Source organism: Sphaeramia orbicularis, chromosome 16 (genome assembly GCF_902148855.1).
Source record: "Sphaeramia orbicularis chromosome 16, fSphaOr1.1, whole genome shotgun sequence".
Taxonomy (NCBI): domain Eukaryota; kingdom Metazoa; phylum Chordata; class Actinopteri; order Kurtiformes; family Apogonidae; genus Sphaeramia; species Sphaeramia orbicularis.
Window position 1 is genome coordinate 28,026,195 of NC_043972.1, and position 27,027 is coordinate 28,053,221.

Consider the following 27,027-nt stretch of genomic DNA (forward strand, 5'->3'; position numbering starts at 1 on the left):
ATTTTCAGGAAATGTTGATACTGGCACAAGGAACAAATGATTACATTTTGGTGGTGATCGGGGGGATTTTTGTTTCTTCATCTGTCTGTCAGCAAGATAACTCAAAAAGTTATGGACGGATTTGGATGAAATTTTCAGGAAATGTTCATACTGGCTCAAGGAACAAATGATTAAATTTTGGTGGTGATGGGGGGAGGGGCTGATCTGCCTTGGCGGAGGTCTGTGCTCTCCGAGTGCTTTTCTAGTTCGATATATGTTACTCCTCAACTCAATGCAGCAAAGAATACATGTAATTTCGTTTCACTATAGCTGTGGCAAAAAAGATTTCTCATTTTCTGGGGTTGGGGGGGGGGGACACGACTGATCTGCCTTGGCGGAGGTCTGCGCTCTCTGAGTGCTCTTGTAGTTACTTTTTTTTTTCTCTCTCTCTCTCTCTCTCTTTAACTTGTCCAGCATCATAACAGCAGAATGGTAGTCTGGTTGCCTTTTGGTGCTGAACAAATTTGCTTTGCCAAGGGAAACTTTATAAAGTATATGAGGCTTCCCTTGATATTCTACTGTCTTTATTATGAGTTTTGTTGAACCACATTTCGATGCCAAACCTGACATGGGGGGGTAGCGAAGACCCTCACAAGAAAATACCAACAATACGGGCAATAACAAACAATTATTACTTTTAAAAAATCACGTTGCTCTTTCAAAAGGGAGAATATTGACCAAAAAAACAGATTTTTTGGTTTTAAAAAGCTGACAAGTATGTGTGTCAGTTTTTTCGCTTGAGAGAACTGTCTCCATGGGCTGAGACAGATGAGACTTTTAACCCCTGACCTCTAGGGAAACCAACCCACCACCTTACAAGGAACCACAGGTGAAGGCTCTGTATCCCCTAACCCTTCCCCCATCATTCATCCCTACATCTCTGCTTTCTTGTAACATGATGGCTTCCAACCTAGCCCTCTTCCCTTCGACCCTGCTAACCCCGAAGTTATACAGTCAGACGCCCAGATTTGTCTCCTGTGCCCACATGACCAATCCTCGACTCACAGAGCATTGCTGTTCTTTCTGAGTATTTCATCTTTGGCCCCTGTGGTTCAGACACACTTAATCCTCCAGAGTAGTTCAGGGAAAAAAAAAAAAAAAAATCAGCCTTGATATTACAGCAAACTATGACACAACTGTGGAGAATCCTCTGACCACGTTCGCTCACTCTCTAACAGCCTTATTCCACCATAACAGGATTTTCTCTATACATTATTGCATAAAGACTCGACTTCATTATGTGATTTTAATTGATAGCAGCCGAGAGAAAAGGGAAAAGAGTGAAGAAAATATGGTCTGTGTTGGCAGACGGAAACAAATTAACCATTTTAATGAAATAATTGTTCTACTGATTGTTAGAATTATGCACAGCGGGAAATAAATCAGTTACAACAACTTGGATAAATTAGGTATTATGTCACTTAAAAGAGACCAAATTTAATGCAAATTTTCTCTGTGGATGACTTGTGTGAAAAGTCTACCAAGGCTAAATATTAAAGCAGAGAACAATGGAATAGTGCATAACAAGAAAATAATGTTATAAACCTGAAAACGGAATAATAAAACTCACGCTGTGTAAGAGACAGAAGCTAAATACAATATTGGCAGGAAAAGAATTACCATTTTAAAACGCACTTTAGTTTCTTAAATACTAATCTACATGGATTTTTTTTTTTTTTTCCTGTGTCATTCTCAATGATCACGAGCGTCAGTCCTTCTTTAATAATGACCCCGATATTAAGCAAGAGAAGAAGAGAATTGATTTTCCTTCCTCCAGTTCATCTACACGTTTCAATGGGCAAAAGGGTCAGAGAGGTCCTCATTTGCCATTAGATTTGATCAGTAAGAACGAGCTCCCCCTGACAGATTATTTGGGCATTCAACCTTCAAGAGACCTCCAAACTCATTGCATGTTCCACTGTCGAAGCAATCAAATTGTTCGGACAAGCTGTCGTATGAGCATCCGGGTGAAGAATTCTGCTTCTCCTTATTTCCCCCGAGGAAAGTGATTGCTTCTTTTTGTGCAGAAATAAACATACTCAATAAGAGGCCCATAGATTTCCTTTATTTACTTTCTGCGGAATATTCTACAGTTATTGATTTATGTTCAAAATCTAATCAGTTGTTTAAAAAGAACATTGCTTCGCTGCTCTGCTGGTATAGTTGTGTATTATTGTGGTAGTGGCAATTTCTACTGCTTCACACTAAACTCATCAAACTTCTCACCCTTGAAACTTTACGGCTATGAATGCAGTCTGCAATTTTTAACATTTTCTTTTTCAGGTTATGCTCTTTTGTGTATTGTGTATTTTCTTTTTTTTTTTTTTCCAGGTATAAGTGTAGAAGCATGGCCTTGTTTTGCAGCCAGGTGACTCTACTAACTCAATGCTGGTGGTATCTGTTTGTTCAGAGTTGCTTTCAAAACGCAGAACGGGAAGAAAACCTTGACATCACATACCTGCCTGGGCAGAGCGAAAAACACAACCCAAACACAATTTCAGAATGCGACAGTTAATTGTTGCCTCAAGATCATCCAGGCGTTTAAGATCTTCAACGGTGAAAGACGTCAAAGAGGGAGGTCTTGTTGTCCGTGTGCTTATTTGCTCTGATAAGGAAGGCCAGAGGCATCTGACCCCTCGTGAACTCGGCAGCGCTGGTGGCTTTAAGCTGCTTGTAAAGCGAAATACATTTGTCTTCTCCTAGGTGTGTGTCAGACAGATAAGCCTGAACCTCACGTATACCTGCACAAGGTTGTCTTATTCTTGAGGTGAACTTCATCTGACTCAACAAAGGACTAATTGCGAGACGTTAACAGTCTTAACTTAATGGTGTCCCTCTCACACAGGCCTTTCCCTCTCACCTCTGATTGTTCAAGTTCAGATGAAAACACTAGTGTGAAAAGGAGAGTGAATCAGTAAAAGCAGTTTATGACTTGCCAAGAAGCACACAAAGAGCCTATTGTGAGGACAAGAGTAAGCTACATTAGATATTACAGATCAATGTGATGTGACAGGCAGAAAAGGACATAAATTAATGACAAAAAGTAGATGAGGCGACAAAGACGAATTATGTTGCTTCATATGTATCAATGAATTCTATCTATTTGCAGTACATCGTTGCTGTTTGTTATGAAATGTACATTTATGAAGTAAAAATTACCATATTATATTTACATATTCCAGTATCATCTGATTTTCTGATGACAAAACAGTCCAAAAACATGCTTAAAAACTACAAAAGCCCTCGGAGAGCACAGACCTCCGCCAAGGCAGATCAGTCCCACCCCCCACCCCACCCCCCATCACCACCAAAATTTAATCATTTGTTCCTTGTGCCAGTATCAATATTTCCTGAAATTTTATAAACCCGCCCTCTGATCACCACCAAAATTGAATCATTTCTTCACTGTGCCAGTATCAATATTTTCTGAAAATTTCATCAAAATCCTTCGATAACTTTTTGAGTTATCTTGCTAACAGACAGACAAACAAACCCCAATGAAAACATAACCTCCTTGGTGAAGGTAATAATGAGTCATGCGGAGCAATGTAAAATACTTCCTGTTGTCTTTATGTTTGCTGCCTCATTCTTTTATGTTAATCATCTTAAAGTTTCAAACTCACGTGTATCTTTGGCTTCCCTTCCTTACATTCATTTCACACATGCATGCTCCAGCTCCCTGTCACATACTCAAACACACAATTATAGCCACGGCGGGTGTGTTCTTTGGCTTGTCAGAAACCCTGGACTCTCTCCCAGACCCTGAACTGCACCCCAGCCATTCCTGCTGCAGCCAAATGGGTCAGACCACTGGATGCGTGCTGGTATTGATTTCACACAACAAACACCACTAAGTGTTCGATTTAGTGTGAACGTGTGTTTGTAACAGAAGCCAGAAATCAAATGACCATGCACGCAGTAAACAAAGATACAAAGGAGGGTAGCCAGACAGGTTATGTAAACAAGGTGCCGGGGTTGTCTCTAGGTGTGTGTTTGGGCTCTTTGTGTCAGCGGTGACCATTTCTGCTGGATCAGTGTACCTGTGTTTAAATTTCTATTGAACACATAATTCACTTGAGATAGGGAGCGAGGTCCTCACTTTAGGCTAAACAATCGCCTTCCAAGTAATGCAGAGGTACACACAGATAAGCATCTGAGTTTGTGTTTATAGTAGTATCACTCCTCAACTTCTGAAAGCCTCTTCAGGGGGAACTTAAAAGGAGAGATTAAAAGGAATGAGTAAGCTTTCAATTCTGGAAGAAAAGAAAACATTCAAGTTACAGACCTGTCATCTACACATGACACACGGCGTCTAGAAAAAGAGGAAAAAAACTAGATACAAACAAGTACCAGGTGCAAAAAACAGAAGAAACATTTAAAGCAGGGGAGTCAAACATATGGCCTGTGGCCTGCCAAAGGTGATGGGATGAATTTTTAGAGTGCAAAAATTACAATAAATATATTAACAGTAAAGAGTCAAAGTCATTTTAATTCCAAACTCCCAAATTTTAACAATATTATGCCTGTTACTAAACGTTTTGTGTATTTATAGATCCACTGCCATCTGTAGTGTACATAACTTATAAGCTGGGATATAATATTGTTAAAATTGCACTTATTTTTCTTAAGAGATTTCGGGTTGTTCAAGTTATTCACATGTATTTGTGAAAGGATAGTTTTTAAATGTAAACATTTTTATCATTTAATTTTATTTTTTACAAGAAGAGAAAAAATTGGAGTTATCTTTTTTATTTTTTTTTTGTAATTACACTGGGTTACAAAAAAATGTTTTTTGCAAGTTGTCTAGGTTTTTTCAACTGAATTAGGACCATTTTGCACCGCTAAATCCAAAAATGACATCTGTTTTTCTCAATCAGGTCAGGTTTTTTTTTTGCTAATCTGATTGTGAAAAATTTGATCTTCTCACAAAATTGATTACATTTTTGTGACTTTATCAGTTGATATTTTATATACTATATTTTTGCAAGATCTTCTAGTCGAAGCCATTTCATTCACCTGTAATATTAAAAAAAACAATCATAAACTGGCAAAAGTAAATTCTTCAGAACTTGTTTATTGCAAGAAATATGAAAGAATTTTGTATCATATGATGTGAAAATGCCCATAAATGTAAGCAAAAATGTTAAAAAGCCAATATGTAGCATAGTTCAGAAAGTTGACCTGATTGAGCAAAATTAATGTCATTTTTGGATTCAGCACACCAAAAGTATCCTAAATCAGCTCAAAAAACTTAAACAATAAATTTGTTGTTGACCAGTGTTATCTCTTTATTGGAAAGGCAAATATCCATCACATACATTAATTACAGCCTTAATCATTCAAGAAAATAAAATAGGATGGATATAGAAAGTTTAATTGGTTATATCCATAATGCCCTTCTAGAATTTCCTTTTACAGACCATTAATTTTCAGCTAAAACATTAACACAACAAAACAGAACAGGGGAGCGCACCACCTCACACAATCACAACCTCACATAAAAGCAGATAGGTTCACACAAAACCCAAATACAATCAAATGAAATCAGATCTAATTGGTTTTACACAGAGTGGTCGTTATTTATAACCTATTATGATGCTATTATGGGCTGCATGTAGCCTCTGATCTAAAATCACTTTGACACCCCTGATTTGAAGGAAAAAAAGCATTGTGAACCTCATAGCGTATCTATAGTGGTATGTCTATCACTGATGGTGAACAACCAAAAGGAGGGACTGAGGAAAATAAACCATAAAATCACCAGCAGAGAAACTGAGACAGACAGAACAGAGCAGAACGAACCAGTGGGATGCATTAGATTTGGCTGAGTTTCTGCACAGTTTGAGGTGAAACACGAGTAGAGTGGTAGCATAAAAGAAACATTTACAGTAAGGAAAAAAAGATGAGTACATCATTGGTAGTTATAATGAAGTGATTCCACTGTAAATATCCAAGACGCTGCTTTAGAGGCACTGTTAAAAAGCTCATTAAAGACTAGAGTACCAATGATATAGCTGAACAACCAAGACTGTGATTCTAAAAACAAAACAGGAGGCATACAAGTAAGACTGAGCTGCCTGATGTTGGACACCTAAAATTTCTGCACCTTGTGTTTCAAGAATGCCACACAAGTTCTTAAGTAGATTCAGATAAGAGATACGAGATGCTGAGGGTCATTGTTACAGAGGTTTGACCAAGCTTTCATACAGAGGGGAATGTAGTAGTGGAATCTATAATCCATCCTTCACACAGTCCCCAAATCATGACGTTACCATTAGGGCTGCACGATATTGGAAAAAACTGACATTGCGATTTTTTTTTTTAAAACCCTACAATATATATTGTGATATAAAAAAATACTCAGGAGGATATAATTATAGCTGTGTGGTGCTGACGTACATGGTCAAACAAATTAGTTGTGCTACCTCTTATTGTGGTGCGCTGTCAACACAGAACATGTGTTTCAATATCATCCTTCTTGTAGCTGAAATAATTCCAGATAACTGACATTGCTTTTCTTTTTGGTGCCAAGTGTTCGTTTTTGGTGATTTTCTCTTGTTCGTTGCTCATTTTTCAATGTTGCTACCAGCGACTCACTCCAAACTGATTAAGATCAATCGTGATTGGTGGATCGCTGCATGCAGTGTGTGTCAGGTACCCTTGAAACACGTTGAGCTTATTTGCTTCCAACACTGGAGGACCTACGATGTGACTATTGCGCACACATACACTACCGGTCAAAAGTTTGGACTCACCTTCTCATTTAAATGGTATGAGATGGACCACAGATGACCAACAAGTGCTCAACATCACTGGGAAATCCTTCAAGACTTTTGGAAAACATTTCAGGTGACTACCTCATGAAGCTCATCGAGAGAATGCCAAGAATGTGCAAAGCAGTAATAAAAGCAAAATGTGGCTATTTTGAAGAATCTAAACTATAAAACATGCTTTGAGTTATATCACACTTTTTTTAACTACGTAATTCCATATGTGTTCATTCATAGTTTTGATGCCTTCAGTGAGAATCTACAATGAAAATAGTCCTGAAAATAAAGAAAAACCAGGCGAGTCCAAACTTTTGACTGGCAGTGTACATTGCGATGACAAGACTCACACGATATATTGTACAGCTCTGGTTACCATTATAATGTCTGACTTCCTTGGTTCTGCTCATCAGGATGCCACTATACACACGGTACCACATCATATCCAAACAAGATGATCTTTGTTTCACACTTATGTCCTATGATCTCATGAAAAAAGCATCAAAATATCACATGACGTCCGTCCAGTGCCACCAATGCAGCTGCTTGGAAGGCTCACTTTTTGGTCTACTTTAAGTGCATTAATCCTAGCGCATGTATCTAACAAGTGTAGCTAACAACAATTATTTGCATGTGTAATTTTCTATCAAACCAATGATGTAAAATACACAAGCCATAAAAAAAAGCTTGCCCATGACCTGAATTCATCAGATTTATAATTTATTTTAAAACCTATGGCTTGAATGTTGACCTACATGAACCAACTACATGAAATGCACTGATTGCACATGAAGCTCATCTGCTTAGAGCCACGTATGTGCTTTGAAATGCTTTTAATCTTCAATATCTAAAGGCATGTATGTAACATAGATATTGAAAATAGGCTCTAGACCAATCGAATTTAGCAGACCACTGCTCTGGCATGTCCTACAGACTCAGCATAAGAGTCTTATGATCATCTAAATATTTGTAGAGAAAATCAATGTCTATTCTGTGACGTGGGTTAGATGTTGAGCCTTACAAATCTCTACTTATACTGTAAAATCAAATGGAGCAAAAATGCCTTATATTGTCATGTTGAAACATACAGGGAACTTATTTAATTCCAGAGAAAGGAAAGTTATTATCCACCAATAAATTCCTGAACTTGTTGATATAAAAAGGGAATAAAAGCTTTAGCCAGAGACGTGGATGCCAAGAAATGATGACATTTACGAATCACATTTGCTGTGTTGTAAAGTGTAAAAAAAATGAAATGAAAAAGCAGAACGACGCAGCAAACCACACCCACGTTTTTTGGTCCTGTATGAAAATTACAACTTTTTGGAAAGATGTTGGAATAAAAATAGAACAGATTTGGGGTTTTAAATTAAAGCAACCCACTTTGTCACTACTGTTAGGAGATCTTCTTGATGATTTGACAGTAAGAGATAAATACCTTCTAAAAATCTTTGGCGCTGCAGGAAAAAAAAAGAAAGAAAAACAATCACTCAAAAATGGCTTCAATTTAATCCACCGGTGTTGGACAACTGGTTGAAAATTGTTGATGAAATTCACAAAATGGCACAAAACATTTATGCTGAGGCTGCAAGCTGAACTTTACATAATATGATTGCCCAGTTGCCCTTGGATGTTAGACAGGCTCAGTCTCTGCCTGTTTTTAAATCATGTCTAAAAACGCACTTTTTCTCATTGGCTTTTAATCAGTGTGTGAGATGGGTTTTTTTATATTTCTTATGCTGTTTTTACCAGACTTTAATTTGTCTTTGCTTTTATGATGGCTGTATTTTGTTGTTCTTAGCCCACTTTGCACCCTGTGTTATCACTGTTTTTACTTATTTATTTCCTTGTTTTATGATTCGTGTACGGCACTTTGGCCAGCTGTAAAGTTCTTAAAGTGCTTAAATAAAGTTGGTATAAAGTTGGTATGGTATGGTATGAGAAGATGGGGCAAACGGATTAGTTTCTTTAAATACAATTAATGTGTGGTTTGTCTCATGGTCCTGTGAAATGCTATATGAACTGTTGCTCTAAAAATTAAATTAATTAGGTAACTTGATTGCTATTTCATAACTGTAACCTAAATTATCATTACTATTAGATTGTGACTATTATCTGTTGCTGATTGTTGTTTGTTGTGTTCTGTATGACAAATTATAAATAACTAATAAAAAATAAGTGTCAAAAAGAAAGAAAATGAAAAGCAGAACAATGCAAGACTTGGAGGACAGTATGTTACTCTACCTTTCTTTGAGGAAGTCCACCACTTGTCTGAAGTCATTGACGCAATACTCCCTCTTCATGTCCATGAGGACGCTGTCGGAGGCGGACTGCACAGGAACATGAAGGAAAGCATAGACGCGAGGATGATTCAGGATCTTAGCCATCTCCTAATGACACGAGAGAGACAGGAAGTGAAAAGACAGAGAGAAAATAAATAGAGTGGCAGTTGTTAAAAGTACGAAGGGTGACAGAAATGTCGGGTCAAATTACGAGCATGAATTAAAGTTTAAATAATCTATCAGAGATCTAGAAGTGCCAGCGATATTACAGAAATGTGACATGTAATTAATGAGCAAATGCCTGTGATGATGAAAAAGCCCAAAACAAAGGGGCTGCAGGTCCTAACAAGAAAAGCCCTCGGAGAGCGCAGACCTCCGCCAAGAGAGATCTGCCCCCCCGATCACCACCAAAATTTAATAATTTCTTCCTTGTGCCAGTATCAACATTTCCTGAAAATTTCATGAAAATCCATCCATAACTTTTTGAGTTATCTTGCTAACAAACAAACACGCACGCACACAAAGCAAAGTGATCACAATACCTCCTGGCGGAGGTAATAATGGGTATCTGTGAACAACAGAAATCATGAATCTCAAGACATCGATTTAACGTCTGATTATTTTTTATGCAGCTGTAAAGTTCAGTCAAGACAAACACAAAAAACTACTGACAATTATGATGGGTGATAAATGTCAGCTTTAAATAAATGTGGCTTCCATTAACATTCATGCATCTGTCCACAATCTTTCCACCTAACACCATCTTCAATAAATTGCTTTATTCTCTTATTTTATATTTCTCAAAGAAAGGAAAATAAAATCAGAGAATTTATCATGAACCCGCAAGGATTCATAGCGCACCAAGTCAAGGCTGCTTCAGTCGGAGTTCTTTATGTCGGTGAAAGTCGAGCGCTTTCTCCAAAGTGTATAGGCCTACATATAAGATCAAAAAGGTGAAAGGAGAAAAAGAAATTATATAGAAGATACACAAACCCATAATTATCTCCATAAGGATATCTGGCCTCTTTGTGTTTTCTCTAAGAGTTCTACAGTTGCTTGGAGGTCTCAAAAAGCAGAAGTCTGTAAACATACAGTAATATCTGCATTTTAACCTAGCACTCTGCTTAGGGATCCAAGACCTTCAATGAATTTGTACCACCATACAAGGCCAAATTAGCAAAGGGTCTAATAAAGCACAGACTGAAAAATATTAAGAAATTTCAAGGTAACCATGTTAAAAAGTACAGGCAATAGTTTTTAATTTCTTCAGAGATGCAGTCATTCAGTGGCAAACAGGGAAATGAGACTGATGACATTTTTTACTAACACTTTGTGTTATATATTTTATTGTTCCTTCTCTCACATTTTATTCAGAGCAATTACAAGACTGACACTTTTTTTAATACACCACATTAATTAATAGATTTTTTTGCTTTTTATTATTCCCTTTTATTTCCGTAGGAAAAGAACTGGAGAGACCACAGATGTCAGATTTTTTCTGATGGACATAATCAGGATGCTATCATTACTATGCTAATCACCACAAGTAGGAGAGACAGAAAAAGAGAGGGGAGGAAGAAATGATTTAATGATTTCCTACAAGAATGTGCTGATTGCAGTCCGTCTTCTCAATTAAGATCTATTGTAGAATGTTCCCTACTTCATATGCAGACACAAAAGCATATGTGTGCGTGCACACACACACGCAGACAAAGCTCAGTTGGAGCGCACCGCAGGGGGTTGACCACTGGAAGCTCCAAATTAGCGAGAATTAATTTGGTTGGAAAATGGAGCTTGATTGGTGACAGAAATCAGAGTGCTGTATGTGTGGGAGAGAAGTGAAAGAAAAGCATGCAAAGAAACATGCTTTTATGTCTTTTTTTATGTTTTCAAAGTGAATGAAGAGCAGATTGAATGACTGCATGCCTATGTGTGTGCACTTATGGCTTCCGTCGTTGATAATTATCCTCTACTTAATATAAACGTTTTAATGAGGGGGTTATTGGGTTTACCATTCTGTATGAAATCCATAGGTATAAATCTGCACCACAGGGAGAAACCATTATTGAGGGACCCGAAGCTTACAATATGACATAATAAAAATGTTTCATTTAATTCTGTGCACAACATGGAGTCACTTATGAAAGCTCAAATGAAGATCTTTATTACACATATTTACTAACTATCTGATTTCTTACTGGTGATCATTTCTCCATGTTACAAATGAAACAGGGAAGTGATAAAGCCATTATGTTTTTACCTTGTATTTTCTTCTAAGATCTGCTTAGTTAATACAATTCAGTCAGATCTCACAAATCATCAGATGATCGTTTACAGTAAAATCTCCCCACACTGCCTTAAAACTGTATGTTCAAAAGCTGCAAAGTGTTGCTCAGGGGTCTCATCAGACAGGATGCAAGCTTGAACAAACAGGCAGAGCTAAAGGTACCCAGGAATTAGTCTGCAACGTACAAGAGAATGACTTTTCATTCACACAATCTATTTGTCATTTGTGTGTGACAGCGCTCATCCCATCCTCTGATGATCACACACTACACTGATATGGATCTCTTGTTTCTGATCCCTGTGGAGTTGAGGCCTTTTCAGTGTCTGACTGCCGCTGACAGACAGTTTAGAGAGTCTGAAGTGAAAACGACGCTGTGATGAGGAAGATACACATCGCTCGACTGTGCCTCATGGCAAAAATTAAAGTGTCTGAATGAAGTAATCAGCTCAAAGCAGAATTTAGTCCGGTTAAACAAACCAATCATGAATAAGTGCAAATGTTTTGTTCTTTTTTTTTTTCAATCCTAAGAGTGTTTAAAGCAGTGTAATGCTGGTTCTTTCTTCTTCTGCCATTTTTTCTTTCCTCCCACCAGGCATTTCTGTCTCATTCACACAAACAGACACACAACCCTTTCATCTTTGCTCGATCAGCTCAGATAGACACACACACACACACACACCAGAAAGGATCTATGTTAACGGGCTTAGCTCAAAGCATCTGATATGTACTCCCTCAAATCAGATAGGAATGAAAAGAGCATATAAAATAAGAGAGCAGATAAAAAAAGAGTTTACTTTCCTTCTTCCCAAAGACAAAGGGCAAATATGTCCTGCTAATTCTTAGGATGGCATACATTCTCACCAGAAAAATAAGGTGTGATGCTGCCACAAATAGAAACTAATTCAGTGGGAAACTGTGAATTTACTTGTATATAACATGTACCACGCAGACAGAAGCGGTTTTGGTTCAAGTGAAGCAAAACCAGCAAAGGCACCCAACCGCATTCGCACACACCAACACATACATATACACAAACCCACACATAACAGAGTATTAACAGAGTTCACCCTGGGGAGTCTACAGAGAAAACGAGCCATTCCCAGGATAATACGTCAGGCCTCCGAGTGTATGTGCATGCTGGTGCTCACAAACGCACACAGTCTGTGAGGACTGGATTCAGAGGCAGATAGAAAAACTGAGCTCCCTATGGTATTAAACATTTCAAACACTTTCAGGCTGCACTTGATTTTCCCTGGAGGGTATACCAAGCCTGCAGCACCTCACACAGCACACATGAGATCTATGTATGGCTCAGTAGAAGGGGAATTAAGTGGATCTGTAGCCTGAGAATGTCATACTATACTGCACTGTTTGTATCAACTATGAGTGTGTGAGCTGGGGAAACATGACATAAAGTTGAAACTTCTTCAACAAATTCAGTGAATAATAGGAATGCACGAAACAGCTGTATGAATAAATTTGTGCATTACAAACAAAATGCAATCATTTATTTCATCAACTCTCCTCATTCATTTTTACTGTTGAATAGCCACAGTACAGACCCTGAATAGGAATATGCATCCTTCATTTGGATCTCTGTCTGTCAGAAGGTCATTATTCAGAAAACATAACTCACTACAGACAGACAGGAGTCACAAATCAGATCACATCAAAATAGCTTTAGTATGAATATTCATTTGGTGTCGTTTTGCGCGCACAATGCTACATTAGGTATCTAATGTGAAGAAGCTCCCAAAGGCTTCATAAAAATGAAAATGGTCTTGGAGGGTGTGTCCAAGTGAATACAGAGGCAGCTGTGCTCCTGTGTCTTTCTGAGCATAAAGATGACAAAGGTGTGTACTTCTATGTGCATTTGTTAGAGACTGTGATGCGGAGGATGCATCTTGCTGTTCATTAGGGGTAGATGATAGTTTGTTAACTTTTACGAGGCTCAGTGGATGTCCAGCAGGTTGTTTACCACTGCAGAACTCCCCAGTCTCCGTAATGCAAAAGGATTAATGAAGAAAACGCTAAAGCTAAAACAACTTTCATGTGCACGGTGAACACGAGGTTCATATAACTTACACATGGCATACTTAACACTGCATATCATCGATTTCTTGTGGCAGTATCACACCAGTGCTGCACGGAGCTAAATGTGGAGAGGGTGTGAATAGCACATCTGATACATTTCTGTGCGAGCTCAGATGAGCTCTGTAAAGGATGTTTAATGGACAACAGCTATTTCATTCATCTCAGCCTGACTGATTGCTACATATGAGGAGGGTACTTTCACACCTCATTTACTGACTCGGCAGGCATGCTAGATTCAATCACACACATGCACTCGCACAGGGACATACACAAGTACCTGCAAAGCACACACACATATGATTGGATGACCTACCGTTGTGCTCTTGAGAACTTAGAAATTACAGACATATGGATGGAGAGAGGGACAAAGATGCGTCGACAGTAAGAAATATACTGGAGATTTGACAGATAAATGCAGACAAGGGTGGAGGCAGATAGAATCAAGTAAGTATGAAGTATAAAAGGAAAATGTCAGAACAAAAGTAGCATTGTAGAGACATTTTTATGTGTAACTCTTCAAAAAGGAACTACTGGTGACTCAATGCAATCAACTAAAATGTCAGAGACGTGGCTCACGAGAGGCAATTGGTACATTTAACTGCTCCAATCAACAAATGGTGCTATGAGGTTGTCTACAACTGTCAGAAAAAAAAAAAAAAAAAAAAACAGGCTTAGCATAGGAGGAAATTGTGTGCTGGTATGAGTCAGAGGGAGTGAGGGTAGAAAGGGCTGATCTGAGTGTGAGAGAGTGTTTGGTAAAGGTGATCTTTCCAAGGGGAAGTGAAGAGGTTACTTTCAGCCTCAATTGCTGCCATTCATGATGCCATTACACGGCAGCGGGATATAATTTGGCCTCCACTAAGGATGAGGGATTGACTTCAGAGATTTGACTTTCATCATCATTACACCTTTCTTATTTCTATGATTACCATCATTATGGACAGAACCGGAGAGAAGCGCTGGAAGTGGAGGGAGAGGGTAAGTAATTAGGTGGAGAAAAACAAAAGGTTTCAGGTGGGGAACAAATGGAAGAATTAAGAGACGAAAAACGAACAGGGAGGAAAAAAAAAAAAAAAATCAGGGAATCAAAGAAGAGACAGAATAACTTGACAATTAAGAGAATTTTCTAACAAGTCTGCCTGTTAGTGCTGGACGTGATCAGCACAAGAGAGAAAAAAGAAAAAGTGAAGAGGAGGAGGAGGAAGAGGATAAACTGCAGAGCAAGTGGAACAGGAGAGAAGAACGGAGTGAGAAAAAGGGTAAATAGGGGACAGGGGAGACAAAAGGCGATAAGTTAAGGAAGAGCATTTATCTTTTCTTATGTAGGTTAATTGACTAAGGAATTAAAGCAAAAAAAGATATAATTCAATTCACTGCATGGACATTAACAATAAAAGGGTTGGAAGCATATGAAATCTTTCTTAACACACACACTCACACAGGCCAGGCTAGTGTGTCGTCCTAGTATATTTCTAATTATCAGTTAATTGTTATTCCCTATCATTAGGAGGGTGGTTTTTTAATTGTAATGTAGCCAAGCAGAAAGCCTACCTATACATGTGGGGGACAATTAGCCACCTCCATTAACCCCTGGTTAATTACAACCTCTACTGCTGCTTCCCACAGCACTTTTCCCACTCATTTTTACCCCCTGTCTCTATCCCCGGGCCTTTATCCCCATTTTTTTTTTCTCATTCTTGCCCTCATTTCATTCATTTGTGGTCTTGATTGTTTGATTTAAAAGTATATATGTTGTGAACTCTGCATGCTTTTTTTTTTTTTTTTTTTGCTAAGTTTTCATTTCGCTTTTCTAGGTTATTGTCCCCTTATTACAGCCTCCTATGTCCTCGGTGATTCAGTTAATATAATTATAACACTGTCCTTTACTTTCTAAGAAAACTTACACAAGAAAAGTTACACCAACAGTATTAAAGAGCACGTTTTGAAGAGTTTCTACTAGAGAATGATAGATAAGTTTGGCAGCTTAAATGGAGATGATAGTAGTCCTTTTCAAACATGCAAAATTCAGACTTGCATGTACTTAAAGATACATTCTGTTCATTTAAATTTTTGGTTTTGTCTTATCTTGCTTTGTTTTGTTTTATTTTGTTTCTTTGCATGTTCAAAATAAATGAATAAATAAATAAAATAAATAAATAGTGGCAGATTGCTAATATCAGGCTGAAATGACTGACTTTGCAGGCAAATTCTAGCTATAAAAAAGAAAAAAAAAATCACATTCAAAATTGCCCTCAGTTTATCAGTTTGATGTTTTTCTTGATTCAGTCCCATTAGTTTGACATTCGGATATCCAGATTTATGCATTAATTAATTAATTTAGGCATTTATTACTTTGACATTGACTCAGTTAGTTTACTATCTGAGGATATCATCTGCTAAATTGGTCAAATTTACGTATAAATGCAGGTAAAAGTCTATTCAAGTATAAATCTAAGAAGCAGAGGCCATCAACTTGGCTCATAATTGTTCCAAAATGTTCCAGATACTTGTTGTTCTTTTTGTGGTTTGGGAAAGTTTCCCACTTTAGAAGTCGACAGTAATCACCTTCAGATAGACATTAGATATAATGTCCATGGTACCTGGTTTCCATTTTAGAAATATCTTATATGAAAATATAAAAACTCAATGTGCGAGTGCAGGAAAGTTATTTTGAGTGACATTTTACAACTATCTATTCATATGCTTTTCAAATACTCTCAGGTAGTTGATCATAATTTGCCTATAAAACTTTGCACCATATGCATAAATTAATCCCAAACTGTTAATTCTATGGAGCTGAGCTTCAATTCCTGCTTTCAGCTTTGTATCACTTCAGACTGTACCACTTTTTTTTTCCTCCCAGATATTGAAAGCCACTTGAATTCTAATCTCATAGAATTGAATGATCTCAAAATCCTATTGTGCTGGAAAAAATCATGATTTCAGATTTGGAATCAGTGTGCCCGATTGAGGTAAAATGAGATATTCTTCTCCCAGTAGCAAAATTGTGGTTGACCAGTGTTATCAGCCGATAAATTGGCCATCTGCTTTTTTTTTTTCCTCTTAGAAACTGTCATTACTGTACCAGCCTTTAACCCGCCACCTGTCAACCTCTACAGTCTACCTCAGTTAACTTCCAGATGTGCACACTGCCCTGCTGCTGATGTAAGGTGGAGACATTTATATTCAATAGCAAGCTTTTTACCATTAGTTAAGAGGCATTACTTTTTTTCCAGCTGACCACACCAGACAAACATATGTGCGTATACATTACAGTATGCCACGTCCACACAGCAGACAGAATGCACTGAGGGATTATGTGGGGGATTACTCTATAGTCGTCCATGGTAAATAAAGACTTTAGTCGGCTGTGATTTAATACACCTCACTACTAAACTAAACAATACCACGCATTACATAATTTCAGTTTTAGTTCTCATTTTTCTGTGTGTCTTGCCCAGAGATACATATTTTTAACTCTCCCACTTGCTTAGAGTAATATGATAGTTATGACCACGGAACAAAGACTGAAATATATGCATGGAGATACAAAACAGCTTAGTTTAAAACCACAGTTCATATAAAGCAGATTTTTAAGCAGTCAGCAAGGTTAACCTGCGACTAAATTTTTATAACTCTGAAAATTTAATGAAAATCGAGACAAATTTAAAGAGAAAGGATGGAAAAAACACTGTATGACTACAAATAGAAATGCGAACATACACATATACACATACACACACACAAGTAGAGAAAGGGAGCGAGTAATAGAGTAGCTAACAATGTCCATTGTTCCATTAGGGAAGACAATAATGACTGATAAAATGAGGTTGCTAAAGAGGACACAATGGTCCTTAATTGACTCATTAGGAAAAGAAGAGAATGAACTGCACTAATGAATGGAGAGCAGGAGCTAAAGTGCTTGGTAAGCAAAACAGAAAGGCATTTAGTTTATTAAATCTAGCCAAAGCAATATTATTAGCTCACTAAAAGGGGTAGCACATGAGACTAGAGGGACAAAATAATAAAATAGTAAACAGGAAAAACTCTGCAGTGCCTTTTTATGACTAAATTATAATCATTGAGGGTACTTTGGAGTGAAATTAGTGCTGCATGTGTTTTTAACTGTGTGCTGTCATACCTCTAGGTGCTCCAGTATATACGGTGGGTTTGTCATGCCCAGTCTCAGCATGGCTCCCTCAGGAATCTCCTCCACCAGCTTCCACAGCAGCGTGGGCAGATCTGTACCTATATCTCTACCGTAGGCCCCTGTGTCTTCGCTGGTCAACCAGATCTCACAAACTCCCTCTGGAAAGACACACCGACAGAAAAGCACAAAAAAGAAAAGAAGAATTCAGACTTTTGTCCTCAGTTTCAGGGGATATAGTTTCATCCACTGCAGAGTGAAAATGCTGCATTTGGCAGTTTTGCCACTTTGTTAACTGTGTGATGTGCTGTAGCTGGAATACTACCACACAATAAACATATGCTGCATTTTTATAAACAATCTGTCCTGGTTATGTTAATTAAAACAGCTTTTAGGTAACCTGAGGTTGACCTAAAAGCCTTCAATCACACACACACACATATATATATATATATATATATATATATATATATATATATATATATATATATATATATATTCTTTCTTTCTTTAAAACTAACAGAACCTACAAGAAGGAAATGAGGAAAACGCCAAGGTAATTAACCAAAAGGTCATTTTTTTAGCCCCTATTTTGCATGGTATTTTAGACCAAGAGATGTTATTCACCTACAGAGAACAGAAACTTCTTAATGTAAAGCATAGTTTATAATGAACTTTTCATACAGTTTTAGAAATGATAAGAGAATCTACTATGAACAAAGATGTTTCAAACTATTACCATTTTGCTGTGAGGAAAAATGTATGTAGCAGCACAACTCAACTGATAACAACCATGGATAATTTTCTTCAGGTATGTTTCCTCCTTTTCCTGCATCAGAAATGTAAGGTCTCATGTTTGGCTTACACTTTTACCCTTCAGTCAACTTTCACAAAAAGCTGAGCTGTAATTTTTGCCTTATCTTGTAGATAGATGGACAGATGGATGGGAGTGGTCATATTTTTCCATAGTCCTGCTACTTTGCATCAACTAAAAAAAAAAGACACTTGTTATAGATTTGGAGTTCTTCAATCTCTGTCTTGTAAAAATATATAACACGCAACAATACCTACATTTGCCCTTAATGGATACACACATAGAAAGACATGATGATGATGTTAAAAGTTACTAGATATAACTTCATTTCATTTTAAATGACAGAATTACACATTATAAGTCAAAATGTCCTGTATATTGTGATTAGCAGTTGCCTAAATTGACACAAGTAGAACACATTGACTGTACACTGGTTGCATTTTAATCCTGTAAGTCCAGTTTTATGTGTGTAGCCTAATGTCACTTTGCATCAAATCAACTGCTATAAGCACTGTAGAGAATATAATAAAAGTAAGATCATGTATTAAGCCTCCTTTTATAATTTTTAGATGTGACTTTAAGCAAGTACCATCACTGAACAGCTAGGAGATGTCTTAGTGTTTATATAAAATTTTTTAGCTAAAGATCTCTATTTTATGGAACTATTATCCTTTTAAAATACCATTGTAGAAAAAAGTTACAACTGATTTTATTGATTGTACTTTTTACACCATAGCCATAGCTCAAATTTGACGCTAAAAGTTATTTCTAAAAAATTTGAAAATTTGTTCAATCTGTTGATTATACAGATGATTAAGTTTCAAGTATCAGATTTTCATTATTTTGTGAATATCATTGATATTACTGAGTTTGAACATTTGTGAGTTACTTAAAAGGCCCTGTCCTCGTGTTACCACAAAAATACCATTTTTAAAATTTTCAAGTTACTTATAATTCAGATATCTGAGTGAAACTTTCAGAAAATAATGAGCTTTTGATACATTTCTGGTGATGCATACAAAGTGAAGTGTCGCCCACGTGTTACTATGGCAGCCTGTCTACGTGTTACCACATTCTCATGTCGATAAAACAGAGACTTTTCAATATTTTACTCCAAAATTTATTTTCAGCATAGCTGAACATAATATCTAAAAGGTTTTGTCCTATTTGATATCAACTTCTGTCGAGAATCGCATGTTTTGAATGTTTGTGTGAAGCTTCAAAAATTGATGTCCGTTTCAAGTCCATGTGTTACCGAGCAGTAATTTGACATTTTTCACCTAAAAATTTGATCTCCCCAAATGTTGTTATATATGTTAAAGTGCTAATAAATACCAACTCAAATATGTATGTATGTATGTGTGTGTGTGTGTGTGTGTGTGTGTGTGCGTGCGTTTCTAAGACACTCCCTACATATACATATAATCCATTTTACACAAGACCTGTCTCCTCCAGGGTCAAATGGCTGGAAGCTGAAGATACACTTTGCATTTGCAACTAATAGTCCAATTAAATTTCACTAACACTCCAGCCCCACTCAATACCACTATAAACTGATCAATATGGTGAAGTTTATGATAATAACAGTTCTACAGACTAAATGGCACAAATCCCTCATCATACAGCAGTGCATCTCCCAAGTGCAGTTAAGAGTGTATTGTTGCCACTCTACAGTAACGCTCTAAGGCTCTGGTCGTAACCAGCTCAAGACAGACACTGACAAGTATTAAAATACTCGTCTCAGAAACATGCAATCCAGGATGTGAAGGTCACATACTGTACAGCAAAAAGGAGGATATCTACTGGCTTCATGCTAAATTAGGGCAACGCTCGCTGCTGCAGCTTAATGATCTAACTGTCATTTGACTGTAGGTCTGGAAATGGTTGACTGTCTGCTTAAGCTATGTGTTAGGACGTATCATATCATGCAGGCACACAAAAATACATTCGCACTTGCTGGGGCTCAAGATCAAGGGCACGCACACACTTGTACACAAACACACAGAAAAACACACAACCATCATCATCATTAGCTGTGCAGAGACAGACAGAAAGATGCATGTGGTCATTCGGAGAGTAAAGATGGTGTTTGGCTAATTGGATGGCGTGTGTGTATGTGTGTGTGAGTGAGAGAAAGTAAAAAAGCTGACATTAAAGACGTGCATGGGCCAGATAGATTAGAGATGATGATGGTATAATTGTCCAGAGTGAAAGAGTCTCCAAAGCTCATCATCAATGACATTAAGATGCTCTAATGATTTGTGAAGTCAGCCATGTCTAAAAACACTATCAAAAACATCCATCAATCACACATGATCAGATCTAAAAGCTAACTCACACCCGAGTCCATCCAGGATGTGACGTTCATGTGCTTCAGGATGCAATTAATTTTAACACATATTACACCTTAGTGTGATAATAGCTTAGCTCATCAAATGTTCCTTATCATTACCAACTCGTTCCATTTAGTTTCATCTGAATGTACGTTTCAGTGGTGCCTGATGTTACTTTTGGTGACGTTCCCCGACACGAGGAGATTAAGGAGCGGAGTTAATAGGCAGCGCAAATTAGCACGAGGCCTGAATCCAGGAAAAGCACAAATGGGAGTGGTCAGTTCTGCAGGTGAATGACTAATAAAGGACGGACGGATGGACGGACGCAGATGCAGCCATTTCATTTCAATAATGACCAACACAATCTACATTCAGAACACAGGCACATATTGTTACGACTAATCTGACAAACAAAAGTGCAGGTTTTACATGTGTTCCAAGAAGAAACAATACTATGTAGTAAAAGTGGAGGAGGTGGATGAATGTTGGTGTTTCAGTATCTTACAGTACTTTGAAATCGCAATGTCCAAACAGTTCATAAAGGAACATCTTGAAAAGTGAGTTCAATGTAAACGCAGGAAAGAAATTAGAATTCCTATAAATAGAGGAAATTGCAGACAGGAAGTGACATTTGTAGGCTGATGTCTTTGTCACAATTTTTGTCACAGATTTTTGACTTCCAAAGTCCATGCCATTTGGGAATTATTACATCTTTTTTACTCTTTCTTTAACAATATTTATTTATTCATTTATTTATTTATTAGTGGCAATGCAGTGAAACATAGAAGACATTAGAGCTGTACGATATATCATTTGAACATTATCATTGTGATGTGCGTGTGCGCAACAGTCACAACACAGGTCCTGCGATGTTGGAGGCAAATGAAGTCAACATGTTCTCACCCAATTTCAAGGGTAACTGACACACACTACACACAGTGATCCACCAATCACATTCACTCTTAATCAGTTTGCCAAAGCAGACCACGCCCCTGCACATGGAGTGAGTTGCTGGTAACAACGCAGTGTTTCTGCTGGTAAGGTTGTGCCATGGTGTAGCGCCACATCCTGCCCCCTCCAGTGAAAGTTTGCGAAGCTTCAGGAGGTAGGGAAAAGGTAAATGAGTGTTAAGTTTCACTGTCACTTCTGCAGGCAGCGGTGGTATTACTTTAGTAGTACATAGTATTATAAGTTGGATGGAAACCTGCCGAGCCCCCTCCGACCTACTGACCAAAATGCCCCCCCCTCCCAATTTTCATGTTGAACGAGAAGCACTCGGAGAGCGCAGACCTCCGCCAAGGCTGATCAGTGGCCCCCCCCGTGGGCCCCCCACCCCCGATAACCACCAAAATTTAATCATTTCTTCCTTATCCCATTTCCAACAAACCCTGAAAATTTCATCCAAATTTGTCCATAACTTTTTGAGTTATGTTGCACACTAACGATCAGTGCCCCCCCCCCACCCCCCCCCCCCCCCCGATCACCACCAAAATTTAATCATTTCTTCCTTATCCCATTTCCAACAAACCCTGAAAATTTCACCCAAATCTGTCCATAACTTTTTGAGTTATGTTGCACACTAACGGACAGACAAACAAACAGACAGACAAACAAACAAACAAACAAACCCTGGCAAAAACATAACCTCCTTGGCGGAGGTAAAAATGAGAAACGAATGAGAAATCACCGAAAACGAAGACTTGGTGCCAAAACGTCAGTTATCTGGAATTATTCTGGCTATAAGAAGGATGATATTGAAACACGTGTTCTGCGTTGATAGGGCCTTGTAGGTAACAATTAATTTGTTTGACCACTTATGTCGGCACCACACAGCTGTTATATCCTCCTGAGTATTTTTTTCATATCACAATATATATCGCAGGGTTAAAAAAAAAAAAATTGCAATGTCAGTTTTTTCCAATATTGTGCAGCCCTAGGGGGCATACCCTCCTGAGGCCCAATTTACAATCAAGGCAATTATGTAATGCAAAATTAAAAAAAAAAAAAAATCAAACCTAAAACTTTTACTTTCTCAGGAGAATATAGAACATCTGATATTCTGCACAAAAACTATATAGCATTTAGCTAGTTTTCTAATCCCATCCCTGGTTGGGCTTTTCCATATGGCTGGAGAAGTTGATTTTTTCTGCTTTATGTCGCCCCTGATCGCTTATTATTCATTTTTTAAGCTCACACAGGAGGCAAGTGCTAACAATACATTTCGAGGACAGCTCATGTAATATTATTTGGACTGATTATCCACTGTGCCTCCATCTGCCATGGAGTGGACATACGCCTGCAATTCACCACACCTACAGTTAGTCAGTTTCTTCATCACAGCTCTGTCCAAAAATACTGTTGGCTAAATGGTCTTTCAATACAGGACCCGACAAGTAATAAATTTGCCTCAGAGCTAAATTGGTTTCTTCCAAAACAACATTCCTCAGATTCCCTGAACATAATGCTGCCAAGCTAAAATGATTATGTACTGTCTGACATTAAATAGCTCTTATGATTCCTGTGTTAATTATGTTTTTCAACGGGACGACGCAGTGGAAAAGTCTCAGGTGTTCACTCAAGGCTACAGTCATCCACAAGATTCTCAGATAAACTCAATAACCTGCCCTGTAATTTGCCCCTTTGGCCTGCTTCTAGGTCCCTTTTGTATTAGGTGGGCTTATTGTGTTATTGTTGGCTGAAAATCCACAGAGAAGATGGTCGTTTATCAGGAAATGTTGCCCTGATACACACTCCACAGCTGCTTCCTTTGGTCTGATCTGTGCAGTGGTGCAGCTGAAACAATGTCCATGTATCAAACATGACAACACAATCATGAAAAATTACTTTTTAAGATAACTACAGTAGTGTGCAAAAGTCTAGAACAATGTTATAATATGCACTTCTCAGTCTCTTTATTAAGATACAATGTGGATATGTGTGAAGTACTGTATGTGCAGCAGTAAAAACAAAATTGTCAGGGAAGAAACAGCTTCTGAAAACTGAAGGGGTAGTATTCAGTGTGTCATCTTTTTGCACTTAACATCTCTTTTTAACAATTTTGTTCAGACAATATGACATTTTTGCATTGACTTTCTGTTTTATACCAGCTTTCATTCAACACATGTCAGATGTTTCTACTTGTTTGTGCTATTTCTTCATGGAGTAAGAGGTCAAACTAAATAGTGACTTTCACCTTTACCTTTACTTTATTAGCCTTAACCTTTAAAACCCATTTAGTTCAGTTTTTTGTGTGTTTTTTTAAAGCTGTGCACATATTTCCTGTATTTTCTTGTTGTATCAGAAGAAAAAAAATGAGAAATCAATGTCTGCTCATTTCAACCCTGCAAAAACAATAAAACTAAAGGTGCAGTAAGACTTCTGCACGGTCACCAACAGATTTTGACTATTATAAAAACAAAGAGAGTTAATGTTAAGAGGGAAATAATTGATATATAATGCCTGTACATTTTGAATAGGTTCCATTTGAAGTCTTAAAAAGAGAAAACTAAAGCAAGTTTTTAGGACAACAAAACAATGGGTGCAGGCTTACTGAACTTTTGACACTGCTCCGACCTGTCTGTCTCATCACTAATCCTCACCCTAACTGGTTTTTCCATGTCATGTTTTGTTGCAGTCTGATTTCAGTGCCATTATAAACAAGGGTGGGGGGGTGGGGCAATTTTCCTAACAGCTATTAACATTCACTCTGACACGACAGTGCAAAGATAACACAGGGGCTGGAAAGAGTATGAAGGCAGATGGAAAGAGGGCTGGAGAGGAAGTTATTTAAGATGAGGATTAAAAAAAAAAGAGAGAGTGACGTGTGATTGGTTTGGGGTTAGCCACAAGTGCACCAGCTGTGTGTACGTCTATGGATGTATCCAAAAACAACAGCGTCACCAAGCCTGACATGCCACGCACATATCAAACAATCATCACCTCAGCATTCTGCCAAATACTTAACCTGGTTTTCCAACGATAGACCTGAAATTAAGGCTTTAAAACCTCTGAAGCCCAGTTGCCACCAGTGTCCACAATTCCATCTGTGTTGCTTACACAAATTAAGTTACTTAAATACTTAATAAAACCACCTGTCAGACAACAGAACAAAACAGGCGCTGTAATGAACAAATATCTAAAACAAGCTAATTAATCTTTTCATAAAACAGACCAATGTGACAAATTTTGCACCGCTAAGGTGACACTAAGCAGATCTATGAGTACAAGTATTATTTTTTACTGCTAAAACTTACTGAATGAGCCACAGAAGAGCCAAAATAAACTGTCGCATTATGAAGAGATGATTATGGATTTTAATAATAATAGTACGTTTTATTTGTATAGCGCTTTTCATGGAACTCACAGACACTTTACATACAGCAGATTAGAACAGAAACCAAACACATGAAAAACAGATAAAAAGCAGGTGTGAAAGGCAGGTATATGAACACAAAACAATTAAACATTAAAAGCTTAAATAAGTGAGTTTTTAAAAGGGATTTAAAAGTGTTGAGGTCGGAGCAGTGTTGGAGGGTAGGTGGGAGGGAGTTCCACAGGGTTGGAGCAGCAATGGAAAAGGCTCTGGATTTTGTCTTATCTTTGCTGTTTTCTGATCACAACTTAGGTTTATGTGAATGAAGCTTCTACTATCAGCTAATTCATTGTTTTGCGTTACATTTAAATGATTCTGACTGGAAACAAATGGCCCAGGGTTTAGCAGGTTTTAAAAAACACATTTCTAACTAATTAACTTAATAACACACAATTAACAAGTCTGACAAAAATAATAACACACTATCTATCTAATATATGCAAGCTTTAGATCATTTTTAAACAAGTGCAGACACATGGGAAAAAAAAAAAAAAGAAACAAAGTCTTGTGTGATGCAACTTTAAGCTAAAGATGAACTTCTCACCCTAGCACAGAGCAGACTTCAATATAACACTGCAATGTTTACATATGTAATTTCTTCCAGAGCAGTGTCCCTACAGCTCTGGATAAAAGGGTGGGAGGAGAAAAAGAAAGACAATGGTTTTGAAGTGGTTGCTTTGAAGAAGCGTGAAAGAACCAATCAATTCAGGTTGACTGCTAGCTCCAGCAAAAGACACAGCTGAAGCGGTTAAAGGCACTTAAATCATAAACGAGAAATGCAACCAACACGCCATGACCCCACATTTTTATGTCATGCTTGTTTGTATTAGTTGGTACAAGCTGACTTTGATTCCATCCATGAAATACATGCTTATACAACGTCAAGTCGACTGGGAGTTATTATTTGTACACAGTTTACAACAACTCCCAGAATGAACCCAAGTTTAATCTTTAATGTATTTACTTCTTTAGTTAAAACCTCATCATCATGCATCAAAAAAGCTACCCCTATTAGTTTAGCTCTAATGTTCCTCAACACTACAATATGCATACCAACACCCACTAATGCACTATTATTTATAGGCACACTTATAAGTGCTTGTTACAACACATTTCGGTACCCCTACCCTACACACTGGGGTTTAGTACTACCTACTTATCTTAATCTCTTTGGCATGATATACATTTTGATTGGCTGCCACGGGCTATAATGTTTAAGAGATAAGAGATAAGATGCACATAAAGATCATCCTATTAAACTGCATTAAAACCCTATTTTCCATAACACAAGTCAACACGCATGTTCCAGAACATGCATGAAAACAAGGGGTGTGACTAAGAGAAGGGGGGGGCTGGGGGGGTGCACTGTACATGATTGAAGCTGATGTAAATAACACACTTTAAATATAACAGCCATAGTGTCATATATGTCTACTATGAGGCCGTTATAGGTATGTGATGTGCTTAGCTATGAGTTGCTTTGTGTCACAGAAAATAAGGATTTAATTATAATAGGATTATCTTTACGTGCATATTAACTGTAATCTAGAAGGTGCGTGGTATTACAGCTTCGATCACGCTGAGCATATTTAATCACTGACTTGACATAAACATCCCCTGTACTTTGCTTAAACATACTGTTGATTTATGTGACTACAATAGAACTGAAGCTGCAGAGTCCGCCAAAGAACAGGATTAAGACACAATGACAATTCTCTTTACCATTGATGAAAAAGATGATGACAACAGCCTAATTTTATTTTTAAGAATGAGCCCTGATGCATTTAATTAGTAGAATGAAAATAAAAAGTTTCTACCTTTAACTAGATTGTTCTCAACTCCCCTTTTTCTACTTTCGGTGGAGACTGATAATTAGGTAGAACATAAATATG

At 37.6% G+C, this 27,027-nt stretch overlaps 1 protein-coding gene across 1 annotated transcript in view; it reads right to left on the reverse strand.

The window, feature by feature from the left end:
- The window catches only part of cdkal1 (CDK5 regulatory subunit associated protein 1-like 1), a 282,213-nt gene that overhangs the window by 119,595 nt on the left and 135,591 nt on the right, over positions 1–27,027 (reverse strand). Inside the window, exons 9-10 of the mRNA XM_030158613.1 lie at positions 17,611–17,777; positions 9,051–9,196 (exon numbers count right to left, since the gene is read on the reverse strand). Coding sequence (XP_030014473.1) covers positions 9,051–9,196; positions 17,611–17,777 — 313 coding nt within the window. The remainder of the gene's footprint in view (positions 1–9,050; positions 9,197–17,610; positions 17,778–27,027) is intronic.